We start from the raw sequence: 21,003 nt of genomic DNA on the forward strand, positions 1-21,003 counted from the left end.
TTTTACTTTCCCTTGTTCTTAATTGTCCACCCATACCATTGCATTTCTTTTACGAGTTTAACTCATATAAGCTTTTTACACTATCATTTGCTTAGTATCAGATCACTTAAAATGATACTAAGTAACAATACATAAAAAAGTATAATTTGCAATGCGACAGTATTACACGTTAAAACATACTGACTATTTAGACATATATTACTTTTTTTTTTCGTGTAAAATTACCTTACTAACTCCACGGAAAACCCATCAACTCGACTTCATCCGTTTTTTTTCTCTTCTAAAATGAGGAACACACAATCGATATAAAGAGAGAAAAAGGGTATATACAAATATACCTACATCAAATATATAAGATCAATCCACATAACTTTGATAATTACAAATAGAAAAATGGTTCAAATTTAATATAATAATTATATAATTAAACAAGGGATCGGACCTTGTATTTCACTGTCTTAAATTTCTCTTAGATTATATTATAGTAGTATATATTGCCAATTCCTAATTATACATTTGGAATTGCACGCAAATGAGCTCATGCATTATATGGGCCGGCTTACTTCTATTTGATCTCAATATTACTCTTCATAATACTTCAATAAATGGGCTTAGCCAAGAGGCAATGAAATGAGCTTTAGCCTAAGCGCCCGTTTGGATTGGCTTAAAAAGAGTAATTTTTAAAAAGTAACTTTTCAAAGTGCTGAAACTTATTTTTAAAATAAGTAGTTATGTGTTTGAATAAAAGTGCTGCAGTTGAAAAAAAATTTGTTGATGTGTTTGGCAAATAAGTGTTGGTAAACACTTTTTTTTATCAAAATGTCTGAAATACCCTTAAAGCTGTTAACATGATAAAAAGTTGATTAATTTAAGGTTTTTATTCTTAAAAAAAATTAAAATAAAATTAATTTATATTTTACATCCATAAGTAATAATATTTTCCTATCATTCATATATTTCTTTATCATCACAAATTATTTATAAGAGGAATATAAATTTATTATTTAAGTTAATTTTATATGCGCAACTTATTGTAGATTTTAAAAATATATAATTTGAATAGATCACAGAAAATACACAAAACAGGATCAGTGACAGAAGACACACAAAAAAAATATATAATAATAAAAAAAAATCGAAAGATAATCAAGAAAAAACTTAAAACTATTCATTATTTTCCTACATCTGATACCATTGCTATCAATCGATAGAAAAGGAAGAACGCTTCACGCTTTCAGCCGCACAAACGTGAAAAAGAAAATTGAAGTAAAGAAATGCAAGGGTTTTAAGGGGAATTTGGGAATTGTGTAAAAGAATTAAGGGCAAAAAGGTAATATACTTGGTCAACATAAAATGACTTTTAAGTTAAAAAAAAAAGTAGCCCTCACCCTACACTTTTAACTTTTGACTTAAAATAAGCCAAAAGTGACTTATTTTAAGTCACTTTGATNGTTAATATGATAAAAAGTTGATTAATTTAAGGTTTTTATTCTTAAAAAAAATTAAAATAAAATTAATTTATATTTTACATCCATAAGTAATAATATTTTCCTATCATTCACATATTTCTTTATCATCACAAATTATTTATAAGAGGAATATAAATTTATTATTCAAGTTAATTTTATATGCGCAACTTATTGTAGATTTTAAAAATATATAATTTGAATAGATCACAAAAAATACACAAAACAGGATCAGCGACAGAAGACACACAAAAAAAATATATAATAAAAAAAAATAAAAAATCGAAAGATAATCAAGAAAAAACTTAAAACTATTCATTATTTTCCTACATCCGATACCATTGCTATCAATCGAGAGAAAAGGAAGAATGCTTCACATTTCCAGCCGCACAAACGTGAAAAAGAAAATTGAAGTAAAGAAATGCTAGGGTTTTAAGGGCAATTTGGAAATTGTGTAAAAGAATTAAGGGCAAAAAGGTAATATACTTGGTCAACATAAAATAAAAAAAAAAGTAGCCCTCACCCTACTTTTAACTTTTGACTTAAAATAAGCCAAAAGTGATTTATTTTAAGTCACTTTGATAATTGTCAAATAGTCTAATAAGTCAAAAATTGACTTTTAAGTCAGTTTGACCAACTTAAAAACCCATTCCAAAACTGACTTTTAAGTCAGTTTGACCAACTTAAAAGCCCATTCCAAACGGACACCGAGAGGTTCCATATCTGTTTGGGGAAATCAATCAATCTTCAACCCTCAAGTTACACATTTATTTGGTATGGTGTATTAAGAAAAATAATCATGATAAAAATTGTGTATATCACGTGTACTTGGTTTGTTTTTATTTTCTTAAATTCACCTCTTCTACGAGTTCTCTTTGTTATTTACGATTCCAAAAGATGAAAAAGTAAATAATAACAATAATATGTAAAAAAAAAATAAAAATATACCCAATAACAAGAGACCACGTGTCGTTCAAGAAGAACGTGCTGGCACGGTCAGATAATCGAAAAAGGTGGAGAGCTAAAAGCAGTTGTACAGTTCACAAAATTAGTTTCCCCTAATCTTTCATCATTTCTCACCTTTTCTCCATAAACACAACAAATCTCCATGGCTGAGCTCAAAGAAACTTACGCTTGTATACCTTCCACTGAACGGGGTCGCGGTATTCTCATTTCGGGTGACCCGAAATCCAACTCTATCCTTTATTGTAACGGCCGATCCGTTATTATTCGGTACCTCGATCGCCCCCTCCAAGTTGCAGTTTACGGGGAGCATGCTTATCAGGCTACAGTCGCTCGTTATTCTCCTAATGGTGAGTGGATCGCTTCTGCTGACGTTTCAGGTACTGTTCGGATCTGGGGGACCCATAATGACTTCGTTCTTAAGAAAGAGTTTCGGGTCCTATCGGGTCGGATCGATGACCTTCAATGGTCTCCTGATGGAATGCGCATTGTTGCTTGTGGTGATGGCAAGGGCAAATCACTTGTTCGTGCCTTCATGTTAGTTTCCCCTTTGACTTCTTTCTTTCTGTTAGTATTATTTTTGTTGTTGCTGTTTTCTGTTGTTGTAAATTTGTGCAAAATGATGATCGTCTTTATTCAATTCGGTATACACAGGCGTAGGGCAAGTCCTAATGAATGTAGTTAGAGGATTTATCATAGTTGATTATTATTTTGCTGTCACTATACTGCAATTTTACTCCTGTATCTGGCATGTGATATGCTTTGCGAAGCTCACTCCAGATCCTCTGAGATTGAGCTAAATTGTTTCCTTTCCATTCAAACTATAATAGTACTTCTTAATGATTAGGCTGGAATTTCTACTTTCAATTGACTTTAACTTTTATTTTAAACAAGCAAAAGGTAAATGCCCAGGATTGTTTTGATGCTGATTGCTATATATTCTAGGTGGATTTGGATCAGAAATATGATCTCTGCCTACCCATTTGACGTATATGCAGCATGTTATATGTCTAAACATTGTCCTTTGCCAGCACTAGAACGAACACATTCTTACCACAAGATTTAATGATATAGCAGTGATCTGTCATTACGTGCTATCTCCATTGTAGAAAGGAAAAAGAAGAAAAATCTAGTAAAGTAACTACTGGAACCAAATAGGCTTTCTATATATGTATCGTCTATAACAACAACTTTTATCAGCTGAATGGAAGGTAGTAAAAGACTTAAATACTCCATTTTTTTCCAATTGCTCCCGCGAAGGCAGACGCTTGGGAAGGTTCTTAAGATACTCGATTGTTCCTTTAATGGGGAGGACTAGTGTTAGAAGGGAGCGAGACCAAGCCAAGCCATTAGTAGAGTAAGTCCATCCCACGTATCAAGTTGAATATAAATAAATGAATGCAGTCTCAACCAGAGCTTTCTTTTAAACCAAGAAATATAGCGTGCTTGAAAATTCTGATCAGTAATGTCATCATTAAGGGGTGCCTTTGGGCAAGGTTAATTGGTTAAAGTTGTCTCCAACCTATAGGTCACACGTTTCATCTGCGGTATCAATCATTGATGCTTGTGGATGGGCTGCCTACATTACATCCAGTGCGGTCCTGTCCTATACCCTGCGAGAACACAACATGCTTCTTGCACCGGGATGCCTTTTTAATATCATCAAAGATAAATATGTGATTCGAAGAAATCACCTTCTTCCGAATTGATGAAATTTTGCTACCCTTTTTTTGATGGACAAAAATTTCTATCAATTTGACTTTAGATCCCTTAGAGGACAGTCGGCACACTTCCAGATTCTCTTCTTTATTTTGGTAAGTTAGTTTAATACCATTCTTATCCAGATGCTTTCTCAAAACGTGTTAAATTTCACCATGGACAGCTTAACTAGAAACAATTAAAACCCGAAGCCTTACCTTTCAAAACAGTGTAATATTAAAAAGTTAGGACACAGTTATTCAATCTGGGTAATATATTTTACTGAAAGTACTGCTCCAAAAGAAAATCACTTTACTGATAGCTGTATATGATATTACTGTACTTTTGATCCGAAGCTCTTATAGTAAATTCTATTAAAGCAACCTTAAATTTTTAAAGCTGTCACCTTACCATAGCATCAGATGTTGTAGACTAGCATGGAGAACTAAGAGAAGAAAATTTGAAAGGGCTATTATATTGAGCCTCCTTATTATCCAAAAAGGGCTTCTATATTGTGGTTATCAGACATACTTGAAGACAATAGCTGGAAGATGTGAACAATCACAGAGATTTCACACCAAGCTCGTATATTGTTGAGGCAGGTTGCTAGGGCATAATGTAAAGTTGAATGAAGAAAGAACCATGTGTGAAACTAATAATGTTGTATCTAACATTTCAGAGAAGGAATTTGTACATGTGCTTCTTCTTTTCTTTCTAGTCTAGAACACATTTGAGCTCATTTTAAATGCCCCTATTTGAATTTATGTCCTAAGATTGCTATCTTTGCATATCTATTATCCTTGTTTTATGAACTGGCAGGTGGGACTCGGGAACAAATGTGGGTGAATTTGATGGCCATTCAAGGAGAGTTTTGAGTTGCGCTTTTAAACCCACAAGACCATTTCGCATAGCAACGTGCGGTGAAGACTTCTTGATGAACTTTTATGAAGGACCACCATTTAAATTCAAGCTGTCTCACAGGTTCCTTATCCTTTCTGTTATGTTGAATTAGAACAAGTGTCTTCCATTCTCTTTTTTGTATCAATATCAATATATGGTTATTGTTTTCTCCAAAATGTTTGTCCAAAGCGAGCAGAGAGAAACAATCTGTTCATAAATGAATAGTAATCAGTAAAACAATGAACTTGAGAGAGAAGATTGACAATTTTAAAAGAACCTTAGGACCTGTCTTTCTCTGAAAATAAAGCACTTTTCAACTATGTTGCCACGACTCTTCAAAAATATTGACGATTGCGTGTTGTATACTCCAAAAATTGTGTATTATTGGAGAATCCGACACTGATGCGGCAACATTTTTGGAGAGTCCGAGTGACACAGCTTTTCAAGGCCAGGCGGAGGACCTTTGAGAGAGTTCATTTTGGTGTACATGATAAATCCATTCTTGTAGTTGAGATTGTTAGAGCTTGCATCATGCATGGTACATATACACCCATATATTTACCTTTTACCGTTCCTGTTGCAATGTGGTTTTCGTCTCTTGTAAACTGCCTGCTAGAAATAAGGAAATAAAAAACCAGTAGTTATAGTTCCAGTCCGAGCTCAGAGACTTTTGATATGTTCTTTGAACAATCCATGTGGCCATTTAATGTAACATGAGTATGATTGCGTCATAGATAACATGTTCAGAATGGTTGTGATTTAAGTGTCATTTTCCTTGGACCTACAGGGAGCATTCAAATTTTGTCAATTGTTTGAGGTTCTCTCCAGACGGAAGCAAACTTATCAGTGTAAGCTCTGACAAGAAGGGCATTATTTATGATGCCAAAACAGGAGATATAATTGGAGAGCTGTCATCTGAGGATGGTCATCAAGGAAGTATATATGCTGTTAGTTGGAGTCCTAATAGTAAACAGGTGATTGTTGGATCTCCATGCTAGTTCATTTCCACTTATTTCCCTGTTGTGCTGGATTATAATTTATTCTCTTGAGAGTGCTACACGAATTGAATATGCCAAGAACACTGAAGTTATTGGTTAGGAGTATGCCATACTACACTATTTTTCTGGCTGACTTTCTCAGGTTGAAAATACATTATACTTTTCTCCTAATGCCACAGAATCTTTTTCATCAAAATTGCTTAAAGGAACCAGCTTGGATGAAAATTTAAAACTGTAGCTTCATAGTCTACTACCATTATACACTGTCAATCTTTCCTGTTCTGAGTATACCTACACTGTCTGACATTTTATTAATTTCAGGTGCTCACAGTCTCTGCTGATAAGTCAGCAAAAATATGGGATATATCTGATGATGGAAAAGGGAAAGTGAAGAAAACACTGGCTTCTCCAGGTTCTGGTGGAGTTGAGGACATGCTAGTTGGCTGTCTCTGGCAAAATGACCATCTTGTTACTGTTTCTCTTGGTGGAACTATTTCCATATTCTCAGCAAGTGATCTGGAAAAATCTCCCGTGTCATTTTCTGGACACATGAAAAATGTTAATTCCTTAGCTGTCCTCAGAAGCGACCCAAAAATCATATTGTCCACCAGTTATGATGGTTTGATTGTTAAATGGATTCAAGGCATTGGATATAGCGGGAAATTAGACAGAAAGGTGACTTCTCAAATCAAATGCTTTGCAATTGTGGAAGGAGAAATTGTGTCATGTGCGTTTGACAACAAGGTGAGTTATAACAACTCCTTTTTCATAAGTTACCTTATCAAAAAAACAAACAACTCCTTTTTCATTTCTTACATGATATATTAGGAGGTGAGTTGTGATATTTACTTTTCTGTGAATAGAAAAAGGTCTCTCAGAGATCTAGCTGGTGCTCTATGGTTCCGTTTTATTCTGTTTGAATTTGTTTTTTAAAGAAAGTACTTGCTTAAGGCTCTATTCTTTTAAAACCATCTTTAGAATTTAAACCGAGGGTTTCCCCTTGATATTTCTGAGAAGAAAGAAAGAAGAGGGATTACAATCACTCTTCTAAGGTCAGCTATTTATCCATTTACTAGCATGGGAGTTATTTAACCTTAATGTTTGAAAGATCTTATAGAAGAACTATTTGACCATTTACATAAGTTGCATCAATTTTACGAGTAATATGATTAGATGATATCTCATTATTGTCATTCTTGTCCAGTAGACACCAATAATGTGGCATTTCTAAGAACGTTAAATGTTTTATGTGTGATGTGAGTGATACTTTGGGTTTCTACGTCTTCCTGCTTTTCTATGTTCCTTCTTATTTCTTTGGGCTAAAAAGATGATGCTCAAAGACAATTTTGTCAAATCAAACAAAAGTAGAGTTCCTTATAACTGTTGGCTATAATGCAATTTCTTTTTCTTCTTGATTGGACTTAGATCTGGAGAGTATCTCTGCTTGGAGATCAATGCGGAGATGCAAATTCTGTAGATGTTGGCACCCAACCTAAGGACTTAAGCCTTGCCCTTAATTCTCCTGAAGTAACTTTAGTTTCGTTTGAAACTGGAGTCATTCTTCTCCGTGGTACAGAAGTGCTGTCAACCATAAACCTCGGATTTACGGTGACGGCATCTGTTATTTCACCTGATGGAACTGAAGCAATAGTGGGTGGTCAGGATGGTAAACTTCATTTGTATTCCATCACGGGTGATACTCTCAATGAAGAGGTTGTCCTTGAAAAACACAGGGGAGCTATTACTGTTATTCGGTACTCTCCAGATGTTTCCATGTTTGCATCAGCAGATGTGAACCGAGAAGCTGTCGTCTGGGATCGTGCATCTCGCGAGGTAATAACTACCACTTTTACTTGTGTAGTTAACTTATTTGATATATTTGTACATTTTATAACTAATAAAAACTTTATGTTTTAAAGGTTAAACTTAAGAATATGTTATACCATACTGCCCGAATAAATTGCCTGGATTGGTCACCTGATAACACCATGGTAGCTACTGGATCTCTAGACACATGTGTTATAATATATGACGTCAGCAAGCCAGCATCGCATCGAATCACTATTAAAGGAGCTCATTTGGGTGGAGTATATGGACTAGCTTTTACTGATGAACGCAGTATAGTGAGTTCTGGCGAGGATGCTTGTGTTCGTGTATGGGGAATCACTCCACAGTAACTGAGATGTTTTGAGTTGACAAGTGTTGATGATAAGCAATTGAGTTGTTCATATTTGCACATTAGGTTATTTTGAAAATCAACTGGAAATGCAGTGTAAACATTGAAATGTTGGTTGGCCTCAACTGCGAACAGCTCATGAATGGTGCCACTAGTTGTAATCATGGTAATAAGGAACCACCAAGTTAAAGAATTTTTCCGAAGGGATGATCACTTCCCTGTATCCAAAAGGTACTCTTATTTTCTCATAGATGAAACAAAAAAAAAACCAAAAAAGTTAAAGTTGGATTGTTTTCGACATGGATAGCATCAACATGCTGTGGCGTTGGTGTTCGAGTCTTTTGTCCTGGTGCATCACAAAACCCTTAGCAGCCATTATGGTTTTGCTTCTTACATTTGTACGTATGCGTTGATTTTTTTTATATATAATTTGTCATTCCTATTATAGGTTTTTGGTTACAGTTCCATGTTTTAGGATGATGCAAGTGTGATCTTATTGCTCAGGCTTTTTATAGGGATTTGCAGTTTTTTTTATCCTATTTGTAAGTTGTGACGTCTTTTCAGTTATGTTGCCCTTTGATTGTGCTACTTTTTTCACGGGAAATGACCATCTCTCTGATATCACTGCCGCCGTTATTTATTTTAAGGAGTTACATCCTGAGGGAATGGGCACTAGCTACAGATGAATTCATGACTTGAAATTATATAAGTTGAAGTTAAAATTTTGTTTAGACATGCAATTTGAATTTTTTTATCGAAATTGCCTAAATATTTTGTACAATTTTTTGAAACAAGTAAAAGTTTATAGCAAAAGTGAAATATACTATCACAAAATTATTCTAGAAAAATACAAAATTTATTGATCAAATTTTAGTTTGATAAAAAGGTAAAATTTAATATTAGTAGCTTTGTCGAAGACCAACATCTATAACATAATATTTATTTGTCAATAAAAATAATATTTTTGTAAAGAATTGCTAAAGAGACATGTGACGGAAATGATTTGAAATTATGGGATGAAATTGCATATTTAAAATCGTATGTTTAAATGAAATAAGTCATTATTTAGCTCCTATTTTTCTCGTGTTTGGTGATCTTAATGAATTCTATTATTTTGGGTCTAAGTCTGGAAAGGCTTACTCTTCGTCCCAACCATATTAGAGATGGAAGCAAGTTTTCCTTCTTTAAAAACAATATTGATTATCAATAGAACAATTTGTAAATACTCCCTCCGTCCCTTTTTAGTTGTCCACTTTAGAAATGACACACAGATTAAGAAAACAATGATTAGCACAGTGAAATTATAATTTTACCCTTATGACAACTTTTCCCTTCAAAATTACAACCACTTATTTGAATTAAAGTGAAATAAATTGGAGGGAAACAACATACATTTTTACAATTTTCAAGAAGTGTAAATAAGGGTATAATAGGAAAAAATTTGTTGTCCTTTCTTGATTTGTCAAAATGGACAACTAAATAGGGACAACCAAAAAAGGAAATATGGACAAGTAAATAGGGACGGAGGGAGTATCAAACATTGATTTGACCAATTTTTGTGAAGAAGTCAGAAATGAATTTTAGTAGCCCAAGATGGTGAGGTGAGTGTAGTGTGTGTTTTGACGATATTAGGTCCGGAGCCTAAAGGGCAAAAAAAATTGTCAAAAATTTCAAAAGGACACATCACTTTTTATTCTAACCAAAAGGGGACGCAGCGATTTCGTCTAAATTTTTTTTTTAATTAAAAATCACTGCCACAGCAGCGATTTTGTTAAAAAAAAAATTAATTATTTTTTATTAAAAATCGCTGCCACAGCAGCGATTTTGTAAATTTTTTATNTTTTTTTTTTTTTTACAATGGCAGTGATTTTTAATAATAATAAAAAAAAAAATTAACAACATCGCTGCTGTGGCAGCGATTTTTAAATAAATAAATAAAAAATTTTAGACGAAATCGCTGCTAGGGCAGCGATTTTGTCATTTTGTCAGAGAAAATCGCTGCTGACGCAGTGATTTTGCCCTTTTGGTTAGAATAAAAAGTGATGTGTCCTTTTAAAATTTTTGACAATTTTTTTTTGCCCTTTAGGCTCCGGACTCCTAAAAGTGTAGTTGTAGTTCACATGCCCTTCGGCCAGGCGTGCGTAGTAATGGGCCCAGCAATAGTCCTTTCTGTTGAGTAATGGAAACCGTGCCCATCTCCCACTCCTAATCTAGGACCATCTCAATTGGCTTCTATTTGTGAATTTTTCCCTTTTATGTGTATTATGTATATCTTTTAAGAAACGAAGTTAAAATCTATAAAAACTTCAAATATAGATGATTTCTTGTACAGAACATTGTTTTAATGGTACATGATTAGCACAATGTAAAGTGTAATAACAATAGTAAATTTTGCATCAATTGATTAATTTGTGTACACAAGAGTATTGATTTAAAAAACAAAAATCGACACCCGTAATTCTGTTTTTTAAAGCATATATATATATATATATATATTAAAAAAATAATAATAAAATCTAGACCTCTAAATAAGAAATTCTAGTAGAAAATATCTAAAAGGGTCCAAGGTGAAGATAATTATATGTACTGGACCAATAAAACTTAGGAACCAAGCTCTAATGCTCCTTCTTTTATCCCTACTTATCAACACAAACTTCTCTCACTTGTTTGTTACCAATCATTTAAGCAATTTGTTTCTTTTTTGGTCAACAAAGGAGTCCTTCTTGTTATTTATCACCTTATTTTTTTCTTCTCAACTTAATACGTTCGTACGACGAGCGCAAAAAGTATGTGTAAGTGACCGACAATATTCCATATTTAAAGTTTATAATTTTTATAACAATTTTAGATAAATATTGTTATAATAATTCAATCAGCAATCAAATATTTAGTAAATTTCTAGGTATGAATAAAATTATTTGTCTTATTTTACTTTTTAGTACGTTTAAAAAATAATGTTTATTTTCCTTATTAACACAGCGCTTCAGTTCTTGTTTTTCATATAACATTATTAAGATTACAAGATTTATAATCTTCTTTATTTTTTTAAATTTTGAGTCAAATTAAAATTAGACAGCCAAATTGAGATGGAGGAAGTACTAAATTTATGTGAACCACAACCGATCCTCTGGCACACTAATGATATGTACATGTTCATTATTTAGTGAAAAAAACTATTTAATCCTGAAATATATTGAACGCAACAAGTTCTACAAATTAAAGAAATGGGAAGAATAAGAATTCATACACCATTTAAATTTTGTAAATTTCACAAATAACATTTTGTGAACCACAAAGGTGTATCAGATGAGAAATTTGTTATACTTTTTTCCAATTGTAAGTAATTTTTAACTTGAACGATTGAAGAAAGTAAAAAGTCTACTTTCAACAATGTGATAAAATTGACAAATCTGAATCTAAAGGGTAACTTTCGAAATCAAAAGATCAAATGATGCCAACAAAATTTGAATCTACATGGCTTCACAATTTCTATTTTGAGGACTATTCTTAATTAATTGGGAAGTAATGTATCTTCGTTTTTTCTGAGAGAGAATTGGGAAGGGCATTTTCTATTGATTAATTATTTCTTTATTTTCTTGTTGTCTTATGTGCCTATGGCCATCTTTTTACCATTTATTTGGTTCTCGAGTTACACTGAGGGTGCGTTTGGTATGAAGGAAAACATTCCAATTTTCTCATGTTTGATTGAGTAAAATATTTTGGAAAATGTTTTTTAAATTAATTTATTTTCCTCAAATTCAAAAAAAATGACTTCCCTTCAAAACTTAAGAAAAATATTTTCCAAAACTTTCCTCCAACTTCAAATTATAATTTCTTTGTTGAAAAAATAAATTTAAAGCTTACTTTTAAAAAACATTTTTCAACTTCAAACTTTTTTATTTCTTTACACACCCTCACCCTGACCCCCCCTCCCGCCAGCCCCTACCCCCCCAAAAAAAAAAATTAAAATTTAATGTTTGTTTTTAAAAAGTATTTCCAATTTCAAAATTTTATTTTCACCCCACCCCTACCCTCGACCTCCCCCCTCCACCAAAAAAAAATGAATTTAAAGTTTGTTTTATAAAAAATACTTTCAATTTCAAATTTTTGTTTTTCACCCCCACCCCACCCCTACCCTGACCCCCCACCACCCAAAAAAAATTAAGTTTGTTTTTAAAGAATATTTTAATTTCAAATTTTTATTTTTTTTACCCCATCTCNAGAAATGGGAAGAATAAGAATTCATACACCATTTAAATTTTGTAAATTTCACAAATAACATTTTGTGAACCACAAAGGTGTATCAGATGAGAAATTTGTTATACTTTTTTCCAATTGTAAGTAATTTTTAACTTGAACGATTGAAGAAAGTAAAAAGTCTACTTTCAACAATGTGATAAAATTGACAAATCTGAATCTAAAGGGTAACTTTCGAAATCAAAAGATCAAATGATGCCAACAAAATTTGAATCTACATGGCTTCACAATTTCTATTTTGAGGACTATTCTTAATTAATTGGGAAGTAATGTATCTTCGTTTTTTCTGAGAGAGAATTGGGAAGGGCATTTTCTATTGATTAATTATTTCTTTATTTTCTTGTTGTCTTATGTTCCTATGGCCATCTTTTTACCATTTATTTTGTTCTCGAGTTACACTGAATCTTCTTTCGTATGATATAGCTCATGTTGTGCATATATGATTTATTAGAATTTTCATCAGGATTCGTTTTTTCATTTTATAATTTCCTCAGTCATTTTTTTCTTTTCATATTCCCTATATAAAGCAAAAGAACATAAATAAAAAAATCGAGTAATACTCCTTCCATCTCACGCTAATTATCATGTTTAGTATTTTGAGAGTTAATTTGACTAATTCAAAATTAAATCGTGTTAATTCAATATTTTAAAGTTACAAGTTAGATATTTTATAACTATATAAAAAGTATTATAAGTTACAACTTTACTCATATTAATATAATGAAAAAATAAATTATAAATTATCGATTAAGATTCATTTAAATTACCTTTAAAAAGTGAAATATGACAAGTATTTTAGGACGATAATAATTTTTTAAGAGGATAAAAAGATAGTCATGGAACCCAACGTTACACTACTCTCTTGCATGTGTTTATTTATATTTATCAGTTATACTTAAAAATTAAAATAGATATGCCATTTTTACTTAACTTATTCAGTTTAAATATTTAAGAGTTAGTTTATTTATTTTATTGTTGCTCGTGACAAGTCAGGACAAAAATGCATTATTTTTCTTGTATAAATAGAATAGCATTGCCACCATATTCTTTCACACTCTACTCAATTCATAAATAAAATTAGTAATAATGAAAGCAAATCCTCCATGCCTAATTTTACTGCTGTTAATTGCAGCTACTGTACTTACCGTACATTCTGAAAAAGATGACGTGTCGCCGGAAAATACCATATTGGATACCGGAGGTTTGAGTAGAGAAAGTTTTCCGAAGGGATTTATATTCGGAACAGCAACTTCAGCTTACCAAGTAGAAGGTTCTGCCAGTACTGAAGGCCGCGGACCTAGTATTTGGGACACTTTCCTTAAAATACCTGGTACCATTAATTACTTAATCTTAGATTATAGTACTACAAGTTCTATAATGATTTTGATTTTGTTCTGATTAAATTTGATTATTGTATGAAAACAGGACTTGAACCAAACAATGCCAATGGAGAAATTGCTGTTGATCAATATCATCGATACAAGGTTACTACTATGTTTTCATTTTCTATGTGTCATAATTCACAAATCTATATATAAGTTAAAACTATTCGTAAAATTGAAATTATTGTAATGGGTACAGGAGGATATTGATCTGATGGCAAAGCTCAACTTTGAAGCTTATCGTTTCTCAATTTCGTGGTCAAGGATTTTCCCAAGTAATTTTACTACTTTATTGTCTACTCCAAAGTTAGATATTTGCCATTTAGAAGAATGAATGATAATTTTTAATTTGTGTCTTAATGTAGATGGAACTGGTAAAGTGAACTGGAAGGGAGTTGCTTATTATAATAGATTGATCGATTATATGCTCAAAAGAGGTAACATTCTTTATGTTCCTTTTTTAATGATTGTTGTTGTGGAAATGTATAGTTAAGATATGTTGCTTGGACTCTCCAAAAATTTTGTTGTACACGTGTCAGATCCTCCAAAAATGCACAATTTTGGATGGATCAACACGCATCTGTCGGCATTTTTGATGTGTCCAAGCAACATAGTAGTTAAGTATCATACTGAGCTTTAAACAAACTTTTTACAGGTATTACCCCGTATGCTAATCTGAATCACTATGATTTACCACAAGCACTTCAAGATAGGTACAACGGATGGTTGGGCCGTGAAGTCGTGTAAGAACATCACTTCTTGACATTTTTTATTGAAGAAGTAACTTTATGCTATTTGCTTCTTCATTTTGATGATGGTTCAAAATTTGCAGGAAGGATTTTGCTGATTATGCAGAGTTTTGTTTTAAGACATTCGGAGACAGAGTGAAGAATTGGTTCTCGTTTAATGAGCCAAGAGTGGTTGCTGCTTTAGGGTATGATAATGGATTCTTTGCACCTGGAAGATGTTCAAAGCCTTTTGGAAACTGCACAGAAGGGGATTCTGCTACTGAGCCTTATATTGTTGCACACAATCTTATCTTATGTCATGCTTCTGCAGCACAGAGATACCGTGAAAAGTATCAAGTAATATGTTCTCTTTTTTTCCGTATTTCCTTGCTTTTGGGATCAGAGATCAGTCTTTGACCTCATGTTGTATATGTAATAACAGGAGAAACAGAAAGGGAAGTTTGGCATTCTATTGGATTTTGTGTGGTACGAACCTCTGACAAAAGGAAAAGCCGATAACTATGCTGCTCAAAGAGCTAGAGACTTTCATTTGGGATGGTAAGAGTTTGCACATATAGTGATGCAGTCATGTTCCAATATGTATCGAGTCCCCGTTAGTTATATTTACATATCACAAAAAAAGTTCAAAATTTCATCTCTTATGAGCTGTCAACTCTGTGTAAAGTTCGGGGTTACTAAAGCCTCTCTTTAGAGCTGCACAACCTGAAATACTAATTTTACTTTGGACTTGTTTTACAGGTTCTTGCATCCTCTTGTATATGGTGAGTACCCAAAAACCATGCAAAATATTGTGGGAACTCGATTACCCAAGTTCTCGAAAGAAGAGGTTAAGATGGTGAAGGGATCATTTGATTATGTGGGCATAAACCAGTACACTTCCTACTACATGTATGACCCTCATTATACCACACCGCAACCCTTGGGCTACCAACAGGACTGGAATGTTGGATTTGCTTGTAAGATACTTCCACCTTTTTCACTTCTTTAAGTTAGGCCTAGTAAAATGGAATTACTACTGATTCAAATTCTTTTCGTTGTCCTGATGTAGATGACCGCAAGGGAGTACCAATTGGTCCTAGGGTGAGTATATGATGAAGTTAATTAACATTGTTTCTAACCGAAATACATACTTATATCCTAATTGTTAGCTAACACTATCTTTGATGAAAAATGTCTGTAGGCACACTCATATTGGCTCTACATTGTGCCATGGGGTCTATATAAAGCTGTCAACTATGTTAAAGAACACTATGGAAATCCTACCATTATTCTAGCAGAAAATGGTATGGTTTGCTTAACTAGTGAAACGTTTATTGTTCAGCATCTTACAGACCAAATTATAAATGGTATGATTTTCAGGTATGGATTATGCGGGCAACATTACCCTTCCAAAAGCTTTACATGACACCAAAAGGATCGACTACTATAAGAGCTATTTGCAACAACTGAAGAAGACAGTGGATGATGGAGCTAATGTCATAGGCTACTTCGCGTGGTCATTGCTTGACAACTTTGAATGGAGATTGGGTTATACTTCCAGATTTGGCATTGTCTATGTTGATTTCAATACCCTCAAACGATACCCGAAGATGTCAGCATATTGGTTCAAGAAATTGCTTAAGCGCCAGAAGCATTAAGGCTGCTCTTGCCCTTGTCTGTAGTTCCATGTTTATTTTGATTTTAGAGAACTTGATACTCATACGTTGAGTGACTTTAATGTGTGAAAAAACACAAAATAAGTTGAGTTCCTTTCTTAGGCACTAGGATTTCCACTTATAGTAGTTTGTTATAAAATTGTTCTTTCTGTAATTTAGCACATCTCTGTCTCTGATGCTTGCAGTTTGCTGTACTAGTAAGGAATGAATAACAGAGTTTTAGCATTGCATCATCCTAATTCTTGAATTCTACTCAATGTAATATAGAAAAATTAACCTATATAGTTAATTCATCAAATTGCTTTAACTAAAACTAACAAGAGGGTGTATAATATAAGTATATTATATAAGTAATGGTAATTAGAAGTCCAAATGATGGAAGGTTAACCTAGTCTAGACCTTAAGTTGTACCACAGATTGCCTATCACTCGCGCAATGACAGTGGAACTGATATGTATAATTGTGAATAGTATTAAGAAATTTCCAAGATGCTAAACTGAAAAAAGAAAAGTGATTGACACAAGAAATTAATATGTTGAGTCAAATTTTATAAATTACACTCGAGAAAAGAAATTTAGTATACTGTTTTTCTTGTTTTCTGAACTTTGGCAATTACTCCTCTTAACCTTCTTTTCCTTGGCAACTGTTTTTAACTCAATCATTTTAACTGGCTTAGATTCCACACTTTTTTGTGATTCTGGAATTGTACATATAACTTCCAGGCTTTCAACTTCAGTAACTTCTGAGACTAGCTCAGTAACACTATCCATCTCATCTGGCTCAAATTCCTCCACTTTTCGTTTCCTAAAAGGATTATTATCTGGAACTTTCAGCACTTCTTTTCGATGACTCTTTTTCTCTTCTCCCACCATCTTCCGAGTTGATATTGAAGGGCATATCATGTTTTGAAGAGCTACTGCTTCCTCTAAGCACTCACTTTCATCCATAAACGGACACTGCATCTGTTCAGCATCAGAGGCTTGCGATGTCTCCACCACTGAAAATGACAACAAAAAATGTGTTAAATAATTATTGGAGAATCATCATCTCTTTGCCAACACAAGTTCTACCCTTAGTGACATTAGCACGCACAAGAAAAAATATGTGGCATTAATGGTTATATGAATATCAAGCTTGCCTGTTGTTTCTTTTCTGGATTTACTTGAAGAAATAGCAAAAACGCTGCTGTCTTTTGAAGCTTGAGTAAATGCCTCTTGTCGAGAGAAGGGACCACAAATTTTCTTGATGTTTGCAGTAGAGACATGATTTACTGTACTGGGAAAGACATTGAAGGCCTCCATTGTACAAGGATCTATGTTACCTTGAGCAATTGATGTTGCCAATGACGGAAGAATTTCTCTTATGACTGTCAAGGAGAAATTTATTTACCATACCTTTCATTGCAGAAACATCAGATTTAGCAATTTAAAGCACTATTCTATAAAAGGTTAGAGAATGCTGAAGCTTTGGCATAAGAGAAGGCAAGGTCCAAGTAACTAAAGGATACGGTCCTAAGAAGTCAAGTTCTTCGTCCAAAAACTGCAACAGCTCTTCTGGGATGAGTTTCAAGTGCTTGATCCGCTTCAAACTAACATCATATCTGATCAAACATAGACGAAAAGTTGATTATTTGTGTCAGCTGACAAAGGCAGAACTACATCAAAAAGATGTCATGTCAATTATTAGACTCACATTCTAGCATGATGGAAAACTGCAACTGCTTCTCGAAATGATCTTGCGTAATCTTCGGGCATTTGATCTCCTTTCTCAAACTTTAACGTGGAAAGAACCTGTTAAACATTGGAAAATGACTTTTAATTGCGAGGCTCAAAGATTATAAATCTTTTCAGGACTTCTTAAGCAAAGAACAATATGGGACAATGCAAATTTAACATTTCTCCACTAAACATCCAAACCATATAATACAGACATTTGCTGGGGAATGAAGCATCCATTCATAATGATCAAATTGTTGAACAAGATCTAGTAAAATCAATTATGTTGTTCCTCGATGTCTTCTCTAGAAGGATCTTATGATTTCACCTCTTAATTAGAAAGTAATTACATCTTCAATTGGTATCCATATATCTATCAGGTATCAGACAGGTGCAAAGCTGATGTAAGCAATGCCAAATAAACCAAGTCAATTCTGATGGCATTTTAGTCTTTTCATGTTTCGTATTAATATAGTAAGATACAGGTGAAGAGAATTTTTTTCAAATTAGAAATTAATCGTCAGGCATAGGAAATTTTTTGTTCATAGCAATTTATCACCAATTACTGATGCAAGAAGATAAACTTCTCTGTTTTGAACAAATAGAGACTATGCTTACTCGATCTAAGTTGCGATATTTGGAGACCAGATTATAAGCTCTTGTAATTCCTATACCAGGGACTGAAGGAAGAAAATCACAGCCAGCTAAGACACACATGCCTGCAAATGGTGCAAAAAGGTAAATATCGTAAAAAGTTACAAGGAAGAAAGACAGTCAAATGTTTTTAGAAAGCATTTCACTTTCAGCAGCTAGTTTGCTTCCATTGACTACAAGAACAAAGGCAGTTGATCATCATCATTATCAGTCGCAAGAGTACCTTGGAGTGATAGCTGATAGTAGGGTATAGCAACTTCTAAATGTTCTAATTTTGGTTCTCAATGCAAATGAGTTAAAGTTAGAAATTGAGAATAACCTGTAAATAAATCTTTGTTGAAATGTCTGAAGGAAGGAACACGAGTATCACAACTGAAAACATGGTCTAGTACCACTTCTTGACCATTGCCATGGGCATCCATCTTAAAGAAAACCTGTTGACAAGCACATAAAATCAACATGGGTCCACTAGATTCTAAATAAAGGGAATTAAGCTGTTAGGAGAGCAGTAACCTCCATCATGCCATATCAAAGTATTTCAGATTTTCTTACAGCGGGACAGCCATATGCTAGTAAGTCACTATCTTCAGAAATCACTGCCACAATTCCATTCTTTTCTTCTTTGAGGTTAGACAAGTAGGCTAATTGTGCATCAGCTTCATATGGTGCTACTACGAATTCTATATTCTCTGACTTCAGAATCTGCACGAGCAGAAGATCTTTGTAACAGCTGGATTACTTGAAATCTAGAATTAGCAGATATGGATAATTGAAATCATGCCAAACTACTGAGAAAAAACCAGGAAAGTGTCTGAAATGTCTTCCACAAACAAAGAAAAGGAATAAACGTCTTTTATGACTGAAAGTAGACAAGTTAGTCCACTGTTTAAAACTCTAACTGGCTGAACTCAATAGATGATTTTCAAGTACCTGTATGAGTTGATGCGCCATTGAAGGAGTGACACTCACAGCCCTCTGCATATGAAGCATTAGAATGGATAAAACGAAACATTAGTTTGCCACCTGACTGGATTGTGCATTAAACATCTAAAGGTAAACCAATATAGCATAGTTTAACTATTCTCAAAAGCCACAACCCTTTAGGCATTTTCCATATTAACCATGGGATTAATAAAGAAACTGCATAAAAGTACCTGGAAGAGCTCAACAGCGCCAGCAACATTGCCTTCCTTTAGCTTCAACATTGCCTGATCTCTATTTGTTTTCCTTCTCCTATTGAAATAAAAGATTCACCATCCAAAAGGCTAGTAACAACTCAAAATCAGGTATTAATTAACAAGAATTAAATTTTAGATTACACACTTGTGCCTCTCGTCTTCCGTAGCACCCTTGCAGGGTAAGTTCCCACCATCAAAAACAACTACAGGAGTGATCTTATAATGTCGAAGCATATTGATTCGATGCATGAAGTAGTTCAAGTACTGCAATTTCTTATCACCCTCCGAATTAAGGCAAAGCTCCATACTACATGAATATGCTGAAAATTACACCTTTTATTGATTCTATCCATTTAAAACTAAAATATAGATTACAAAAATTGAATCTTGATTAATAAATGTCAAACAAAATTTAAAAAAATACCTCCTTTGTGAAGCCAAGAATAAGCATCGATTCCCACCTATTCCCAACAAAATTGGATTTTTATCAAAACCCAGAATGTAATAAATGCGATGAATTTGTACATTGAATTGAAAGTCAATGAAATGGATTTTACCCTTTTGCCGGCGTATTTTTTAATGTGGGCGGTTTCAACATAGGGCTTCATGAACCGGAGGAGATCTTTGATACCCATTTTTTTCCTCTTTAATTCTTCTAGAAGATTCTGGGTATGTTCTCCTACCTTTCTTCCTTTGAGCTTTCTGGGTTTTGGATCTGTAGATGAAAAAATGGCGATTGGAGGAAGTGAGAGAAAATGGCGGGAAGAAGAGCATGTGTTCAATAATCTATACCTAGCTCCAAAATTGTCAGATTAACGGTACTGTGACGGAAATGAAAGTGAAATCCAATGGGAAAGCGCCACGTTAGCAAACTCTAAGTCGATTGTCCACGTGGCAAATAGTTATTCGTTTATTGTTTTCACTTTCACTGAGTAATGTGACTTGGATCTTTGGTATTTTAACATTTTTACCGCGAAGATAAATTTGAAATTTTGGAGTCCCGGGAAATTTAATCTACCACGCTCCTAGTTGGCGCGTGCATAAATTTTAATTTTGCCTTTTCAAAAAAATCTCCTCCTTCTTTTAATAAGCTTTTCATCTGTTACTGGAATTTTTTGTTACAGTCGGGTCACTTTTGGACCCAATTGGAGTATTTTATCTTTTAAATAAAGGGGTGGACTTTGTCCACTATTCAATTAAAAAAAAAAAAAG

General features: G+C 33.5%; 3 protein-coding genes across 3 annotated transcripts; 2 read left to right on the forward strand and 1 right to left on the reverse strand.

Annotated features, from left to right (window-relative positions):
* Positions 1–2,505: 2,505 nt before the first annotated feature.
* LOC125858366 (actin-interacting protein 1-2) lies at positions 2,506–8,733 on the forward strand. Its single transcript, XM_049538125.1, has 6 exons — positions 2,506–2,966; positions 4,947–5,108; positions 5,815–6,001; positions 6,347–6,769; positions 7,451–7,858; positions 7,945–8,733. Exons 1-6 carry the CDS (start codon positions 2,575–2,577, stop codon positions 8,200–8,202), a joined length of 1,830 nt encoding a protein of 609 aa, XP_049394082.1. The 5' UTR covers positions 2,506–2,574; the 3' UTR covers positions 8,203–8,733.
* A 4,773-nt stretch (positions 8,734–13,506) lies between these two features.
* Positions 13,507–16,483, forward strand: LOC125858108 (beta-glucosidase 44-like). The gene is made up of 11 exons (XM_049537791.1): positions 13,507–13,788; positions 13,884–13,942; positions 14,040–14,115; positions 14,206–14,277; positions 14,496–14,583; positions 14,673–14,925; positions 15,011–15,126; positions 15,328–15,545; positions 15,638–15,669; positions 15,770–15,872; positions 15,949–16,483. The coding sequence occupies exons 1-11, from the start codon at positions 13,545–13,547 to the stop codon at positions 16,224–16,226; spliced, it is 1,539 nt and encodes a 512-aa protein (XP_049393748.1). The 5' UTR covers positions 13,507–13,544; the 3' UTR covers positions 16,227–16,483.
* A 261-nt stretch (positions 16,484–16,744) lies between these two features.
* On the reverse strand, positions 16,745–20,542 carry LOC125858109 (exonuclease 1). The gene is made up of 12 exons (XM_049537792.1): positions 20,349–20,542; positions 20,216–20,252; positions 19,937–20,111; positions 19,768–19,846; positions 19,544–19,588; positions 19,166–19,315; positions 18,933–19,047; positions 18,578–18,678; positions 17,937–18,034; positions 17,752–17,844; positions 17,383–17,603; positions 16,745–17,241 (listed from the first exon to the last, which is right to left on the reverse strand). The coding sequence occupies exons 1-12, from the start codon at positions 20,424–20,426 to the stop codon at positions 16,799–16,801; spliced, it is 1,635 nt and encodes a 544-aa protein (XP_049393749.1). The 5' UTR covers positions 20,427–20,542; the 3' UTR covers positions 16,745–16,798.
* Positions 20,543–21,003: the final 461 nt, after the last annotated feature.

Source organism: Solanum stenotomum, chromosome 3 (assembly GCF_019186545.1).
Source record: "Solanum stenotomum isolate F172 chromosome 3, ASM1918654v1, whole genome shotgun sequence".
Taxonomy (NCBI): domain Eukaryota; kingdom Viridiplantae; phylum Streptophyta; class Magnoliopsida; order Solanales; family Solanaceae; genus Solanum; species Solanum stenotomum.

What these genes read in the sequence shown, in the direction of transcription:
- LOC125858366 (XM_049538125.1), top strand. Translation starts at nt 2,575, where the DNA reads ATGGCTGAGCTCAAAGAAACTTACGCTTGTATACCTTCCACTGAACGG. An exon ending in CATGTGCGTTTGACAACAAG is followed by an intron (nt 6,770 to 7,450) that starts GTGAGTTATAAC and finishes GATTGGACTTAG; the next exon opens with ATCTGGAGAGTATCTCTGCT. An exon ending in GGGATCGTGCATCTCGCGAG is followed by an intron (nt 7,859 to 7,944) that starts GTAATAACTACC and finishes TATGTTTTAAAG; the next exon opens with GTTAAACTTAAGAATATGTT.
- LOC125858108 (XM_049537791.1), top strand. Translation starts at nt 13,545, where the DNA reads ATGAAAGCAAATCCTCCATGCCTAATTTTACTGCTGTTAATTGCAGCT. An exon ending in GTGGTCAAGGATTTTCCCAA is followed by an intron (nt 14,116 to 14,205) that starts GTAATTTTACTA and finishes GTCTTAATGTAG; the next exon opens with ATGGAACTGGTAAAGTGAAC. An exon ending in CTGGAATGTTGGATTTGCTT is followed by an intron (nt 15,546 to 15,637) that starts GTAAGATACTTC and finishes GTCCTGATGTAG; the next exon opens with ATGACCGCAAGGGAGTACCA.
- LOC125858109 (XM_049537792.1), bottom strand. Translation starts at nt 20,426, where the DNA reads ATGGGTATCAAAGATCTCCTCCGGTTCATGAAGCCCTATGTTGAAACC. An exon ending in ACGGAAGACGAGAGGCACAA is followed by an intron (nt 19,847 to 19,936) that starts GTGTGTAATCTA and finishes TTATTTCAATAG; the next exon opens with GAGAAGGAAAACAAATAGAG. An exon ending in GTTTTCCATCATGCTAGAAT is followed by an intron (nt 17,845 to 17,936) that starts GTGAGTCTAATA and finishes ATGTTTGATCAG; the next exon opens with ATATGATGTTAGTTTGAAGC.